Here is a 16,234-nt window from a genome sequence, read left to right as displayed (position 1 = left end):
ATCCCGCGAAGTTTACAGTTTCAGCCCGGAAAACACATCTGCGTTTCCAGCGCGGCGTCGTCGCATCATCGTCATGGACATCATCATCTACATAGAGTCGTATTTCAGCAGGTAAAGATTTGCAGATTTCAGCCCTTAGCATTTTCAAATTTCAGCCCGTCTCGTCGTCGTCCTCATAGTCGTTGACATCGTCAGCAAGTCCAAAGCATTGTAGAGATTTGTGCAATCATAAGTAGACCACTCTCGCCGTAGAGAGTGGGGCCTTCGGAGGAGGGTTTGACAACATTCTGGTGTTGTATTCTTCTCTCTCTATCTCTCAGTTTCATGTACCTTCATGACCACTTTGTTTGTGTCCATTGCACTCTCTCACTAAAGGAACGGAAGGCTCTCCCTTCCGTAAGTAAAAGAAACCTTGAGCACAGTTCGGAGCACTCATCTTGAGCAAAGTTCAACATTCACTTCCGTTGCACCTTACAGAGGAGGAGAGCTCGTCCTCTTCTAACAGTGAACATATGAGCAAGAAAATCAAGGATTTCGAGGAAGGGGGTCAGGCCGTTAAGTTTGAGACGTTTTCAGGCTACGAGGACACCCATCGAGCCCTTGAGTTTATATAACAGTTTGACGCTGCCTTCTCTGGAGGTTAATTCACGGAACACTCCAAGGTGCGAAGCGGCATCTTACTAGAAAGGAATTGCACAGACTTGGTGGTCTACTCTGTTGTTATCGCATTGAAGCACCTGTGACGTGGGTAAAATTCAAGAAAATTTTCACGTCAACTTGGATATCAAACGAATATGAAAGAGATGTCATCATAGCTTGGCATCATTTGAGAATGACTAAGAAAGATACATTGGATGACTAATGCCATTGGTTTTGGGATAATTATTTGCTAGTGTCTTCGTTTTGGAAGATTACTTTGGGGGACGAGATTGAGCGGTTTTGCTGTGGTTTGCCAAAAGAGATTCGACAATATTGTCTAGACTAGATGTCTGACTCTATCCAGAGACTTATGGGATATGCTAAGCAAGGATTTGGAATGCATGCTAGCTCATTGACTTATCCTATGGACATGATAGTATCCACCTTAACAAGGCAAGAGTCTTTCAGTGAAGAGAATGAATCAGGGGAACTTGATGACATCTCATCACAGGATTCCGGAGCAGTAAGAGAATTAGATGGTAGCACATTCGAGGGTTCTGATGAACTAGGGAAACCAGATGCAAGTTCATCAGAGGATTCCGGAGAAGAAAGGGGATTAGATGATAGTGCGTCTTTTCGACCATTGAGACTGACGTGCCAATGGATAGGAGAGGCTAGCGAGGCTACCCGCAAGTCCTAGGGCACAAGGAAAGAAAGGAATCAGCTGGTAGATCATAGAATTTTCCAGATCCAGATTGAGCTGCCAAGGACAGGGAGGCCAGAAGGGCTATCAATAGGTCAAAGGGCTTGAGAAAAGAACAGAAGGGTAAGCTAGGTCCACCGGAAAATTTGGTCAAAGGTACTGTTTGGCCCTTGATGCAAAGTGAATGGAGGAAGAGAACCTCGCAAATTCTCTTCAGAGAGACCTCTACCTTGAAGCTTTTGGGCTATTAGTAGTGTCTATGTCAAAAGTTATCGATGAATCACAGCAGGTTGAATGTGGTGTGGTGCGGACTACACAAGAGGGGAGCCACTCCACTCCTTTGTCATAGATTGCCTAGATTGAATAAAGTCACTAATTTCTCTTTGAGATTTTAGGGTTCTGACAGGCTGACAGTATTTGCGGAATGACTTTAAGAGCTGTGTGCATTGAATTGGAAATTTCCTTGATTGAACTGAAAACATGTGCTCTTTCATGTGTGTATTGTTAGAGACATGTAGAGAAAGATGAAATGTCTGTAGCATTTTGTCTAATGAGTGAGTAGAACTTAGTGCATCTAGACATCTGTCGGAGATAAGTAAGATCTAAATGTGATGGCTAAGTGAATGAAGAATGAATGTGATTTGAACTTAGTGCATATGATTTAGATGTGATGCCTAAGTGAATGGGAACTGAATGAGATTCTAGTGCATCAAGATGTCTATTTGGATGAGATGACTGGATATTGTTGTGAGTGCATCAAGAGTTTCGGAAGGATGAGATGGTTGCATAGTGATCTAGGTTCATCAAGAATTCTGGACAGAATGAGATGGCTAGATTGAATGATTGAAACACGATGTTTAATGTGAACTAAGTGTGTGATTTTGTGAATTGCATGCTATGTGGATGTATAGTCTTGTGGGGATGGTCATGGGTATGGTTTGCTTGATTGAACTTTAAAATGAAAAGATATGAATGTGATAGTAACAAGATTTAGTAGATCAAGACATCCGTGAAACGATCAGTGTGATTTGGATGTGATTGCTAAATAGTTACAATGATTAGGATTTGTATCTGAGACCCTCGACAGAAATGTGATTGATCAGTGACTAATGTCTTTGTAGAAGTACTGGATTGGAGTTTGGTGCATGAGTACATAGAATCAGTGTCTACTGAAGAAAGTTTTTGTCCTTTGGCTGTTTTTTAGTGTAATCGAGGGCGATCAATTCTTTCAAGAGGGGGGAATGTCACAAAGTGATGACATGGCATGCGCAACTGGAAGAGAAATGGCCGAGTGGACAAGAGAAACAAAAACCGAAGAACTTTTGAAATTTGAGCACCGATCGTGGGGCCTAACCCTAAAAATCTTGAAGCTTGAATGTTGGAGACAATTTTCGTAAAACGCTTGACATGCTAATGTGGCATGTTGTACAGACATCTGACGTGGCAGACTGTACGAAATTCCGCAAATCGTGCTGTTGTGTTGACGTGGCAGGTTGTACTGATTTCCGCAAATTACGCTGGTAGCTTTTGCAACTTTCAACGCTAGCTATTGGGGTTTATTGCTTTTGGGGCTCTGCTTTTAGGCATCCCATGTAAGTTTAAAAGAGTCCTTGGGCCTCTCACTCTGCAGAGCATCTGGACGCAAAGTCTGAGAGCAAAGGACCCTCGGGAGTTGTACTTTGCAAAAGCAATAATAAAGAAATACGGAAAGGGGCGCCGATCTTTGGGGCTAATGCTTATGGGTGTGGAACTCTGTTGTGCCGTGTCGACTCTCTCTCTCTCTCTTAAAGTTCAGTCAGTTTGAAGTTTTTGTTCGTGTGTTGCTATTGATTTCTCGCTTGGAGTGTCCAACCATATAACATCGGGTACTATAAACTGTAATGGGAACACTCCCCAGTGCCTACATCTAGCAGACATTGGCAGTGCTCTTGTGCAATCAAAGGGTATGCAACTACTCTAAAGTGCTTGGATATCCATGTCCTGCGTACAGGCTCACAAAGGTGCCACAACACTTTGTAGGCTGTCCTAAACCCTAGAAGTAGGAGTCAGCTGTCCACATGCACATAGGGTTGGATGTGCATCTGATAGGAGTGATGAGATTTAAAGCATCAAGACATTTGTGAGAGATTAATGCGGTTTGGAGGTGATTGTTAATAAGTCATAATGATCATAGTTCATGTCTAAGGTCTCGACGGGGATAGTGGTGTGAATGGGATTATGATTGTTTATTGACTTGTGTCTTTGTGCCAATGCATGATTTGAAGTGGTCAAATGCATATAAGCATAGAGTTAGTGTCTCTTGAGCTAGTTTATTGTCAATTGTGGGACGGGGGGAGGTTATGTCACAATGATGATGTGGCAATCACCTGTTGGTAGAAGACATATAGAGAGAAACAATCGGCGACACTGATGTGGTAGCCTGCCCATAAAAGGCACTGAAAATTGCGGTAGATGTCATGTTGCTGTTGTGGGAGTTGTACGAGCCACTCACGTGGTATACTTTTTGGAAAAGAGAGAGGGTGCTAGTGTGAAAGCAAGTGGGTGTTCGTTTTTTAGCAGATGTTGCTTTTGGAGGGCCTTAAGCTTTTGAAGTAGTTGCTTTTAGACCGAAGTTCATTTAAATATGAGCCTTGGGAGTCAGTTGTGGCAGATCAGTGCACAGTTGCACATTTGCAAAGTGACTCATCGGTAGTTGTACTCTATTGATTACTTAATATTAAAAGAAGAACCAAAAGGGGCATCGGACTTTGGGGCTAGTGCATTCGGGAGTGGATTTCTTCCACTTCATTGACTACAAGTGTGATGTTCTGAAGTGTTTGCTATTCGGTTCAGTATTCCGTCTTTTGCTCAACAAATAGCGTAGGGGTTGTGGATTTCTTTTCTGCACCAACTTCTTCAATTTCTTCTCTCCTTATGTTGCGTCTTTGTCAGCAGCCTTGAGGCTTGGACACTGGCTCATCCGTGGCAGAAGTCAAGGATCCCGATATCATAGACTCTGTTCAGAGCATGGTCCATAAGTTGTTGGATACTTGTAGAATTTTTCTTCAGACAATGCTTTAAATTCCTTTGGGTAGACCGCCATTATATCTTTTCATCTGCCCCTTCAAGGACACTTTCCGGAAAGAAGCCATTGTTAGGAACGTATCCCAATTCTTTGATTGTAGCTTGAAAGGGTATCTTCCTCTTTCATCCGCAAGTGGTTTTATGCCATCAAAACATCAGCTTCAATCCGGGGAGTCAACCAAATAGATGAAAAAAACTGCTTGAACTTGACCTAGTTTCTAGACACTTTTCTATGCAATAAAAGCGTAGACCACCATTTCTGCATGCCCTTTGAGGTGGGATGCTACCTTTCGAACTTTGGAGGCTTCAGTAAAGTTGCCTTTGGAGAAAGCGATGTCAAATTGCTGAACAAAAGACAATGCCTTATGGGTATCCTTAAATTCCTTCTTGCCCTTTTCCGTTTCTGCTCTAAGGTGTCGTCCTTCAATTCCCAAATCAGACGTTTCCTCTTTTTACCAAAAGTGGTTCAAAAGGTGTAAGAGTCATTATTAGAGTCGTTAGATGGAGGCGTTAGATGGAGGAGTTATTGGATCGGAAGGAAGTGATCCCTTGTAATTCTTTCTTGATCTGATTTTCTTGTATTTTTGTTTCTTTGACTTTCTTTGGTATTCCTCATTGGAACTAGAAGAAGGAGAACTCGAGTTGTTTTCAAAGTGAATGAGTTGATGGTGTCTCTTTTTAGACCCTTTCTTTGCTTAAAGTCCTTGAAAGTTGATTGCTGGCTAAGATAGCTGAGGAAAGACCTGGATTTCTATCCCTTGAGAGTTTTTCATGTATTTCAAGATTTCGTTGATCTTCCTCTCCATGGCTCGATCAATTTACTTTGATGTCGGAAGAGAGTTCTTCTTATCAGATTTTGGCTTTGCTTTCACTTTCAATTTTGGCTTTGCTTTCACTTTCATTGCCGACTTGAGAGGAGGGTTGGCAACCTTTTGCCACCTCTTGTGGAATGCAGGATTCGTTGTTCCTTTAGAAATTTCACATATTTAGGATCCTTTGAATACTTCATAAGGCGCTTTGCACAAGTGCTGATTTGTAGGTTTCGTCGGGGATTAGCAAGCTGTGGATCCTCGATCAGGGATTCTTCAAGTTGGTCATCCAACTCTTCATCAGTTGATTTGTTGTTATTTGAATTTCCATTGCCATTCGGTCTTCTTCCCGCAAAACCATAGGTCCGACAACTTCCCATTCTTGATCAATTCTTTGTGAGAATCCATGGTGTGTATTGCAAGAAGTCAGACTTGATCCTTCGTCTGCCGGCATTGCCCCTTCGCCCTTCTTTTTTGTCAGTTCCTTTGGACTTGGAGCGTTGCCGGTTTCTGCTCAACGTTGGCAGCCTTTCTCCTTTGGTCAGAGTGTTTTGCTTCAAGGGGGTACCACTTCTCTACCTCTATGCGCCTGCTTCACTAGCTTGGCTTCAGCCAAAACCTGCTCAAGAGGCATGAGGATTTCCTTAGCCTTATAGAATGACATTACATATTTATTGAAAACATGCTAATATAGCTCCTTCCTTTACTTCGATTCTTGAGAAAGCTGAAGTATTTATGTGGACAATTACGACCCAAAAAAGTTTTGTGAAATTGAAGCATTGCATGCTCTTCTAAATGCACCTATTTTATAGCTTTGAAATATCTCAAATATCTTCACAATCCTTACGGATGCTAGTGGACATGCCATTGGTGGTGTCTTATCCTAGGAAGGGAAATGTGTTGCCTTTGAATTCAAAAAATTGCATGCTCACGATATAAACTACCCCATTTATGAACTCGAGCTATTGGCACTCTTGTTCCACAACCTTATTCCGTTTTCTAGCCATCTTCCATGTTTACTTGATCGGTGCAACCTCCACTATGGTTATCTTCATTTGTCGTTAGATGGTTCATCCTTTCTTGGCTTGATGCTCATTTTGGTTCTCTAGATGTGCCAGGACTCTTGCATTTTCCTCCGTAGCTTCTCAACATCTGTTGTTGAGGGGGGTGTTAGAGCTTTACGTTCACCTTCTAGATGCTTTCACTCTTGCTTACAACTTTTCTCAGGTGCACATAGGCCCTTGGTTGTGGGTTGGCCACCCTTTCACCCTCCTAGTAGGGATTCTAGGCACATATAGGGTTTGCACCCATTTTTATTTTATTCCTAGATTTGTGGATGTGTTGTGATGGGTATTTTTTAGAGGTTTTGCTCGACCTAGAGTTGGCTCACTATATCAGTGCAGCCCCATTCCACCCTCTCGTTATCTTGTATCATTTTCCTATGGAGTTATTCAATTGTCAGCTGTATTTTTCTTGTGTTCTCGCATGCGCCGTGCTAGTGCTTTTCTTCCGTTGCACACTTTCACTTTATGAGCAAGAGTTGTGACGTGTAACAAACTTGGACACCCCAAGTCTGAAATCTGTTGCGACACAAGGGAGAGATTGGTAATTCAATCATAGTTTAATTGAGTCGACACGGCTTGGCGTAGTTCCGTGCCAAGAGAGATTGGCTCCAAAGACTCGGTATTTCTTTTTGTATTAACAATTGAGCAAGTACAAATTGCCCTGGCTCTCCTCTGCTCACCGGCTCGTCAGCTCTGAATGAGCTTGAGGGAGAGCCTTGGGTCTTATTTAAAGGCCCTTGGCCTAGGAAAAGCAGTTTACATGAAAAGCTTATGTTCTAAAAGCATATGGTGCCAAAAGCTAGCGCCCAACTCCACCAGCGCAATTTATGGAAATCCGTATGGATGCCACGTCAGCAGCGTAATATGCGGACGTCCGTACAGCCAGCCACGTCAGCAGTTCGTTCACAAATTTTTGATGCATAGTGTCCCTTTGGGCACCATCCGTGTGGGTTTTTTGGGTGTGTGTGTGAGGGGGGGTAGATTCAAGCTTTGTTTCTTCGTAACAAGACATATGTAGTAGTTGTACTAAGTTTTGAGTCTCATGCTCGCCCTTCGGCCGCCTTTACAACATAACAACACCCCCCCCCTTCCCGCCTTCAAAACCAAAAAAAAAAACACACCATCTCCCACCACCAGTAACCAAAACAGAAAATAATGGTTTTTCGTTTTTCTCAAAACAACCCACCCCAAAAACTTTTGCAGCTCTCTTTTCAAAACAAGTCATGCTGTGTTATAAAAGATGAGGTTGCTTTTTTGCTTATGGTAAGACATGTATTCCATGTGCTTTCTTTAAACTCATGTTCTTGCCCTTTGACAGAAATCTGATGTATCTGAGCAACCAGTGAAGGTTCCAGCGTCAATAATATCTTCAACCATCAATAGATTTAAGAAGAACGTTGAATCAACTCGGATCACATATGTGCAGGTGTGCGTAGGTGAAATTGGTTACTGAAGTTTTTGCATTCAGACATGAAGGTTGACGTGCTTACATGGTCAGAAACGAATGGAGACGAACAGAAAAAAACTACACAAGTACACTCATGGAATACTTGGATCTGGCAACAAGTTTGTTATTTACAAAGAAGAAACAAAGGACTGTCTCACAACACAGATTGAAAATGCGAAATGCAGTGTCGCTGGGGTTGATCCCACTGTTTTTGACAGAGATGGATTTGCAAGTCAAGATGAAGGTTCAAGTATGTTCTCGGTTCTCAATGGAAGCAATACAGGTGGCAAAATGGAAGTTCAACAGGTGAAGCTTCCTGTGGTTCAGCAATACCCCCCTTACACAACATGGATATTTTTGGACAGGTAAAAGACTTGACTACAATTAAGCTTGATGACGGGATGTGAGGGTTAGATATTTTGCAAGACTGCAGCTGATGGTTCAATGTAGTTTGTTTTAGAAATCAAAAGATGCCAGAGGATCAGTCTGTTGTTGGAAGACGACGTATTTACTATGATCAGAATGGCAGTGAAGCGCTAATTTGCAGTGACAGTGAAGAGGAGGCAGCAGAGGAAGAAGAAGACAAACATGAATTTAGCAAGGGGGAGGATTATATTCTATGGTATGCTCAGAATTGTTTCACTTGTCTGTGGAGTTTTCCTAGCTATTGCCGGGGATGTATTATTATTTTTTGTACAATGGAGTATGTGTATTATGTAATATTCTTGAAGAGATTTCCATTTATATCTTTAAATTTTCCTTTGGGCATTGTGATAGATAGATAGATAGATGGATCGATAGATAGATAGGCTTGCTTCATTGGGATATAGACCGGGCACTCTACCTATGATTCTAGATACAGGTCATCATTTGGACCTCTACCAGCAGGATGGATTTTTATTACAATCTTCAGCATCACTCCTTGGACCATGTGGAAGGCTCATTGTGCTCACATTCGGGGCTCACAGTCTTCTCCTACATCCACCACTTTCACAGCTATTTTGAACTGAGCTGCTACATACTCTTCGCAGCCAGTGGGATACTTCAGCAGGTTCCTAAGGCAGCAGAGAGGCGTAGATAGATACTCCTTTCTTCGGACATGGGCGAAGATAACACGGCATTACGTGCCTCCGTATAGGTTCATGTTGCATTCCTCATACAAACCACCTTGATGTATACATAGCTCTACATTGTCCTCCCCGTTTTGTACATCCTGTAGGTGATAGGTCTTTGAGCATCTCCAAAGGTCTCTTTTGTACACATATCTACAGCCACTGTTCTTGCCCAAAACGAGAGAGAGAGAGAGAGAGAGAGAGAGAGAGAGAGAGAGAGAGAGAGAGAGAGAGAGAGAGAGAGAGATCTTTGCATCAGGATATATGCATCCGGATCTTTGTTCAGGTCTCATATCTCTTATTCCGAAAGGGGGTGACACCACTTAGCTCCGACAGTGGAGACCTATTACACTACTTCCTTCGGTCTATAAGATATTAGCGTTACTGATCAACCATCGCTTGAGACCGTTCTTACGAGATATTATTCATTCACTTTTTATGAGGCAGTAGAGTGGGCCAGATCATCTTCTGAACCTCTCCCTTTCTTCATCCTTGACTTCGAGAAGGCATACGATCATGTTGAGTGGGACTTTCTCGAAGGATCATTAGCCAGGATGGGTTTCCCTTCGAGATGGATCTCAGGCATTTCCGCTCTCTTCAGGACTGCCAGCAGTGCTATTACTATTGGTGGCCGTGTCAGTCGTAGTTTTGAGCTTTCTCGATCTGTCCGTCAGGGATGTCCTTTAGCAGTATATTTGTATCTATTTGTAGGAGAGACTATGTCCGACTTTCTTCGTGCTCAGAGTCATGCATTTCGTGGCTTGACCATGCCAGTACCTACAGCTCCGGACCTTATTGATCAGGAGTTTGCTGATGACACTATGCTGATGTTGCGCTATTTGCTAGCTGCTCTTGATGCCATGCGGGAGGCCCTAGAGGTTTTTTGCATTGCTAGTGGTGCACGCATTAACTGGCACAAATCCCATGGTTACTGGTTGGCAGTGATGACATACCTACTTGGGGGGTAGCTGATGGTTTCACATGGCTGCAGCCGGGTCAGACATGCAGATATCTGGGCTTTCAGGTTGAATTTGATGTTTCCTCACAGCAGCAGTTTGCACCCGTACTACAGTCTATTCGCAGGAAGCTATGTCATTGGTCTTCACGTCATCTGTCGTTGGCTGGCCGTGCATTGGTCGCCAACCAGGTCATTCTGGCTACAGTATGGTATACGGCCTCTTGTTGGATGCTACATTCTGGTGTGATAGCGCAGCTCCGCCGACTAGTGCGGAACTTTTTATGGAGTGGCACAGATGGGACTACTGATACTCGTGCTCGAGTTCGCTGGTCCACGATTATTCGTCCTAGGTCAGAGGGAGGCCTTGGCATTATTGATCCAGAATTACAGAGCCGCGTCCTTCTTACCAAGCTTATTGTTCGGGGTCTTTTTCCCGGCCAAGAACCTTGGAAGATGCTTCTTCAGGCCGCTCTTTGCACAGCGACTCCATGCCTCGGCACTAGAGATGGTCATACTTGGCATACAGGGTATCGTTTCCTTTTTATGGATGCCCCCTTGTCCACCACCACCCTCTCACCCTTCATCCGATCGCTCCTTCAGATTTGGGTTTCCATGCGACGGGCTATCATATGCTCACCTCCCTCATGTCGTGAGGAGATTGAGTGCCAGCCTCTCATTTGGAATGATGCAGTTCTTGATTCTTCGGTTAATCCACCTCGTCAGCTTGGAGAGAGGACTCACATTGATTGGGCTGCTTGGGACACTGGCCTTGCTGCCTCTATGCGGTTGTTTCATGAGACACGTATGCTGGATGCAGATTTTGTGGCATAACATTATGACATTGGTCGCGGGGTGACAAACAGACTGCTTGAGATTGACTCCCCGTTCCTTCACAGTGGGATGCAGTCATGCGAGGCACGGTTCAGATGCCTCCACATTGTGGCTGGGAAGGCCTCTTTGCTCAGAGCACTCTCTTATTAGTTCGTTTAGACACCATGCTGTTCATAGTTGCTACTGACTACTCTCAGGGGATTCATGTTAGATTGACATATGATGCCACCTCTCCGCACCTTGTCTCCCCCGACGCTCGATGGGAGGCCATACGAGTAGTCGGCTCCCGCGGGAAGCGTCGTTGTGTTGACCCCCGTTTCGCTTCCGTTGATGCTGCACTTTGGAGGCTCTGGGTGTGGGAGGGTCGTGCCCTATCTCAGCTTCATTGGGACCCAGGAGAGTGGCATTGGTCTCACTCTGACCCCACCGGTGCACCTGTATCATTCTTTGAGTACACTGTCAGGATTGGAAGGTTAGCATTGATGAGACAGCAACCAGAGCAGCCTACTCGTATGCGTTTCTGGTTATATTCAGGTCTCTCCCATGCTTGTCTACAACAGTTTTGGTCAGCCATTTGGGATTTACATGCGGCTCGTTGTATTTCTTTTTTCATGTGGATGATTGCACATGCAGGACTTCCAGTTGGGACTTGGCTAGCTACTATGGGTCATGATCCGCTATGTACTCGCTGTCCTTTGCGACTACTTGAGTCACCTGCACACTGTCTTTGATCATGCTCAACTTCTCATGTAGTGTGGCTTGCAGTTTGCTTTTTACTTAGCAGAGCGGGTGTTCAACATGGATTTCTCACTTGGGGATCTGTCTCATGGTTGATGCCGATGCCCAGACCGCATCTTTTCTACGAGGGCTCAGACACAGATCCAGCCCTTATGCTTACCTCGACTGGTTACCGGCGAGGGACTTTGGCTATGCTACCACAAATTGCTTGGCAGGGGGATCCTCAGACACGTGATGAAGTTTTCTCAATCATCACTAGCATTACACTATGGAATGTTTAGAGAGCTCGTTGTCTTCACATTCTCAGTGCGGCTCCACAGCTCCTCCAGGATACCCTCACTGCCATTTGGCTGGACATCATTCACACACTGATTTGGCAGTGGGATTCTTCCTCAGGTACATCTCGAGCAGCCGAGGCTTGTCGATTTGACTTCCTTCGGCGTTGGGCCCGATTCCCACTCTTCTTCACACTTACAGGTGGCCAGATTACATGGCATTATGCCCCTCCTCGGTGGTTTCTCCTCCACTCATCACACCGACCACCATGAGATTGTTCTAGTCAAGTTGTCACTATAGTGGCTATCATTCTTACATTCAGCTTGTACACCCCACGTGATAGGCTATTTTGGCATCCGCTAGGGATTATATTCTACTCAGTAATATACAGCCCTGACTTTTCCAACAAAAAGAAAAAAAGAAAGAGAGAGAGAGAGAGAGAGAGAGAGAGAGAGAGAGAGAGAGAGAGAGAGAGAGAGAGAGAGAGAGATGAAATGTTATATTAACGTCTTCAAAAGGCCAGAATGACCTATGAGACCAAACTGATACAAAAGTGGTGAATCTGTTACAATGTCTGGGTACCTTAGTACTAAAGTACTAAGTGTGAAAGGGTGAAAATAAATGTGAAAAACTAAATACAAAGTATTAAATAAACTTCTTAGGAGCATTCTGGGTGACTGGCTAGAATGCTTCTAATCCTTCGTTGTAGTCTCCTTCGGTGAAGTGTGCTTCTGCATCTCGGTCGTGGTCGTCTCGATTTCCTAAGCTCAATCGCCCTGTCAATGAGGGTGCCTTTGGTATGAATGTGGGTACTCCTTTGTGCTGCCTGCTGGCCTCTTGCTTCTCCTTCCACTCCTGCTTCTCTCGATCCGAAGAAATCTGTGATCTGCCTCTGAGGCTGTAGTGCTGTTTGTCTTCTCATTAGATTATCCCTGTGCCGATGTAGTTCCAGTAGGTACAAGCCTAAGCATCTTTGATCTTGGTATTGCACGACTCTATCTAGAGGTCCAAAGCCTTCTTTAAATAGGCAATGGAAACGCCCACGTATCTCATAGTATACAGTGCAATGGCATATGTAGTGTAATTGTGTCTCCGGCTCCATTCCGCATAACTTGCAAATTCTGCTCTCACGTGGGATTCCCCTAAATCTGCCAAATTCAATTTCCAGCTGATGTGAGGATGTACGAATCTGACCAATAGCACATCTAAAACCATGAGACAGGTGGGTATCCATGTAGCTCGGGCGAATCACAAATCCATCTTCAGATAGCTGTAGGAAGTTTTCTTTGTAGTCGGCCATCTTCGTGCCCAATTCTTGTGTAGGGTCTACCCATGTCCTCTTAGTATCCAACTATATAAGATCCTGACAGATGATTTTATTAATCTCCGTTCGTGTAATTGCTAGTGATGGAGCCTCAAGAGAGTATTGGAAGGGCGGTAATCTTTCCATACTGAACCCGTGTCTCTGAAACCACGAGGACAGTTGCGCATACCAGCATGATGTATCCCCTTTCATTGCTAATTGTCGAGAGGATTCGAGGGCTAGTCTAGTATATCGGCAATTATTTGTATCCCACAAACCATGTATAAAGGACACTGATCTGGTAAGAGCTTCAATTTCTATCGGAGGGGCAGCTAGTTCCGCTCGGGTAATTGCGTGTGGTACAGAGGCCTTGGCTCTAATCATTCGGGAAATCATAGATACCAAAGGTCTCTCCATTGACTTCCAATTATCCTGATCCACAGATGGTCCCCAAATCTGGACCCCATAAAGCATAGCCGAAGCCACCACAATATCAAAGAGCCAAAGTTTTGTTCATAAAGTTTTGTTCATGGTTCCTGAAACTGCACTTGTGAACACATCCTCTCCAACCCTCCCAATGCCGCAGAGGCTCTGGACAATCTAGCATCCGCTGCTTTCTTAAGAGTAAACTTCGGTCCTGCAAATACCACACCAAGGTATGTGTATGTATTTGTGTACTCTACTGTATCCTGGCCATATGCAAATGTAGGTGACGATCTCCTAACCCACTGCGGTGTGGTGTTAAACACCATAACTTTGGTTTTACTCAAGTTTACCAACAGTCCACTGTCCTCCGCGAATTTATGTAATGCATCTAGCTGCCTCTGCATTCCATCTGGTGATTCTGCTGTCAATACAATATCATCTGCATACAACAACAAAGGGATCCATGACCCTGCAAGTTGAGCACCTCTGTCACCCTCTCTATCAATGTAATCTGCACACAGAGAGAGAGAGAGAGAGAGAGAGAGAGAGAGAGAGAGAGAGAGAGAGAGAGAGAGAGAAATGAAATGATATATTAACGTCTTCAAAAGGCCAAAATGACCTATGAGACCATCAGATACAATGTGGTGAATCTAATACAATGTCTGAAGTACAAGTACAAAAAGTATTGAATGTAAAAATGAAAACTGAAAATGAGGTGTGAAATGTGAAATGTGAAAATGTATTGTGTTCCTATGTCTCGGTCGTGGTCCTCTCGATCTCCGAGCTCAGCTGCCCTGTCAATGAGGGTGCCTCTGGTATGAATGTGGGTACCACCCCGTGCTGGTGGTTGGTCTCCCGGCTCCCTCGATCCAAAGAAGTCCGTGATCCGTCTCTGTGACTGTCGTACTCCATGTCTCCTCAGCAGACTATCTCTATGTCGGTGTAGCTCAAGTAGATACAAGCCAAGGCATCTCTGATCCTGATACCTCATGACTCTATCTAGGGGTCCAAAACCCTCCTTGAATAAGCAATGGAAGCGCCCTCGTAGCTCATAATACAGAGTGCAGTGGCATATGTAGTGTAGCTCTGTCTCTGGCTCCCTATCGCATAGTTGGCATATCCTAGACTCCGGTGGTATCCTTCTGAATCTACGTGTCTCAATCTCCAGTTGGTGTGAGGATGTGCGAATTTGACCAATAGCACATCGCAGACCATGAGACAAATGAGTGTCCATGTAGCTTGGACGAATCACAAACCCATCTCTCGAAAGTTGGAGAAGATGCTCTTTGTAGAAAGCCATCTTCGTGCCCAACTCTTGCATCGGCTCTACCCATGTCCTCTATAACCGGCCTGTACAACGTAGAGGGCGGTACTATTTCAATCACCTGTTAACTTTACACAGAGCACTGAGAAGGGAAGAGAACACAGTTGCGTCCAGCGACTAGAATGTCACTGTGCACACGAGACCGACACCCTGTAGGCCCCAAAGACTGGCGCCCCTTTCGGTATTTCTTTATTCAAACTAAGGTAGACGATCCGACCACTTAGCACAAGCTTTCACAAAGCTGTCCAAACCTGGCGAGGGCTGAAAACGCAAGTTTTTGACCTGATTTTGGCAGCATAACGGCGCAAAAACCCCTGTAGGTCAAAAGCACCTGTCTAGGACGGATTCCCTCGCTATCTGGAAGCTTTCTAGTGAGCTGTCACAGAAATTCAGCGGGCTGTAATTCCCCGTTTTTCACTGCCGGGTGCCCAAAAGCCTGTACACGCATCCCAAGGCTCTCACGAGGCTCCCCCGGTGTTCCCTTGCAGTTTAGGTGCGAAACCCTAAACCTGCAAAAAGACACAGCAGGCTGTAATTCGCTGTTTCGGATGGTTTTTAGCAGAGCGAACACGCCTACGCGTGTCCCAAGGACTCCCGTACACAGTGGGACAGTTCCCCTGTGAATTGGACGAGTTTTCACGCGAGAAAACTCTCCAAACTCGCAATCTTTCGCGATGGAACTGTGCGTACTTGTGGGGGATTAGCAATTAGCTAATCCGGTTCTTGTTCAGAAGGCTCTTGCCTTGGCAAACGCGCATAAACCCCCAGAACTGTACATGTTCATCTGAGTAGCCCATCTAGTGGGGCATTACCATATGTGCCAAAGGGGAGAGAGAGATGCACGAGAGCAAATCATCGCACTACATGAGACAGAGGAGAAGGCAAGCTTTCCATTAAAGCTATAGACCTCCCACTACTCACACACACACTGTAGCTCACTTGTGTGTGAAAAATCAGCCCCCTCTCTCTCTTGGGCGCCTCCTCCAGCTGAGGTGTCCTGCAGACTGACCTCCTCCTGCCAAGTGTCCAGTTTGCCCCTTTGAGTTAATTCTCTAGTTCCCACTCACTTATAAAGTTGTAAGTGACTTTCCGAGTGGCCCAGATTTCGTTTGGCGGGCACAGGCTTCCATACTCATCAGAATTCAGTGCTAATTGGCCCGACCAGTCCCAGACTGACCGACCCAGACTCCCAATGTGAGAAACCTATTCGGCCGCAGCCGTTTCACACTGGCCATGCAATGTCCACTTGCACCTTTTCAAGGGTTCCGGGGAAAACAAGTAAAAGTAAAAATAAATAAAAATATCTAGTACTTATTTACGGAAGGCAACAGGAAAAATACACCTCCTGGTGACATCCTCCAGGTGTCCAACTGTATAAGATTCTGACAAATGAGTCTAGTGATCTCCGTCCGTGTGACTGGCAGGGAGGGTGCATCCAGGGAATACTGAAAAGGAGGCAATCTATCCATGCTGAAACCGTGCCTCTGAAACCATGAGGTCATCTGCGCATACCAACATGATGCGTCTCCCTGCATCGCTAA

The 16,234-nt window shown here is 44.8% G+C and overlaps 1 protein-coding gene across 2 annotated transcripts in view; it reads left to right on the top strand.

The window, feature by feature from the left end:
- The window catches only part of CLF (SET domain-containing protein), a 129,082-nt gene that overhangs the window by 24,192 nt on the left and 88,656 nt on the right, over positions 1-16,234 (top strand). Inside the window, exons 4-6 of one of the 2 annotated variants that reach the window (XM_086501676.1) lie at positions 7,597-7,704; positions 7,777-8,090; positions 8,186-8,347. In XM_086501676.1, coding sequence (XP_086357802.1) covers positions 7,597-7,704; positions 7,777-8,090; positions 8,186-8,347 — 584 coding nt within the window. Of the gene's footprint in view, positions 1-7,596; positions 7,705-7,776; positions 8,091-8,175; positions 8,348-16,234 lie in introns of those variants that run through there. The other variant, XM_086501677.1, reaches the window with a different exon arrangement.

This window comes from Adiantum capillus-veneris, chromosome 26 (assembly GCF_014529385.1).
Source record: "Adiantum capillus-veneris isolate H3 chromosome 26, ASM1452938v2, whole genome shotgun sequence".
NCBI classification, from domain to species: Eukaryota; Viridiplantae; Streptophyta; class Polypodiopsida; order Polypodiales; family Pteridaceae; genus Adiantum; species Adiantum capillus-veneris.
Note: the sequence above shows the minus strand (reverse complement) of the source record. Positions and strands in the feature narration are given on the sequence as shown.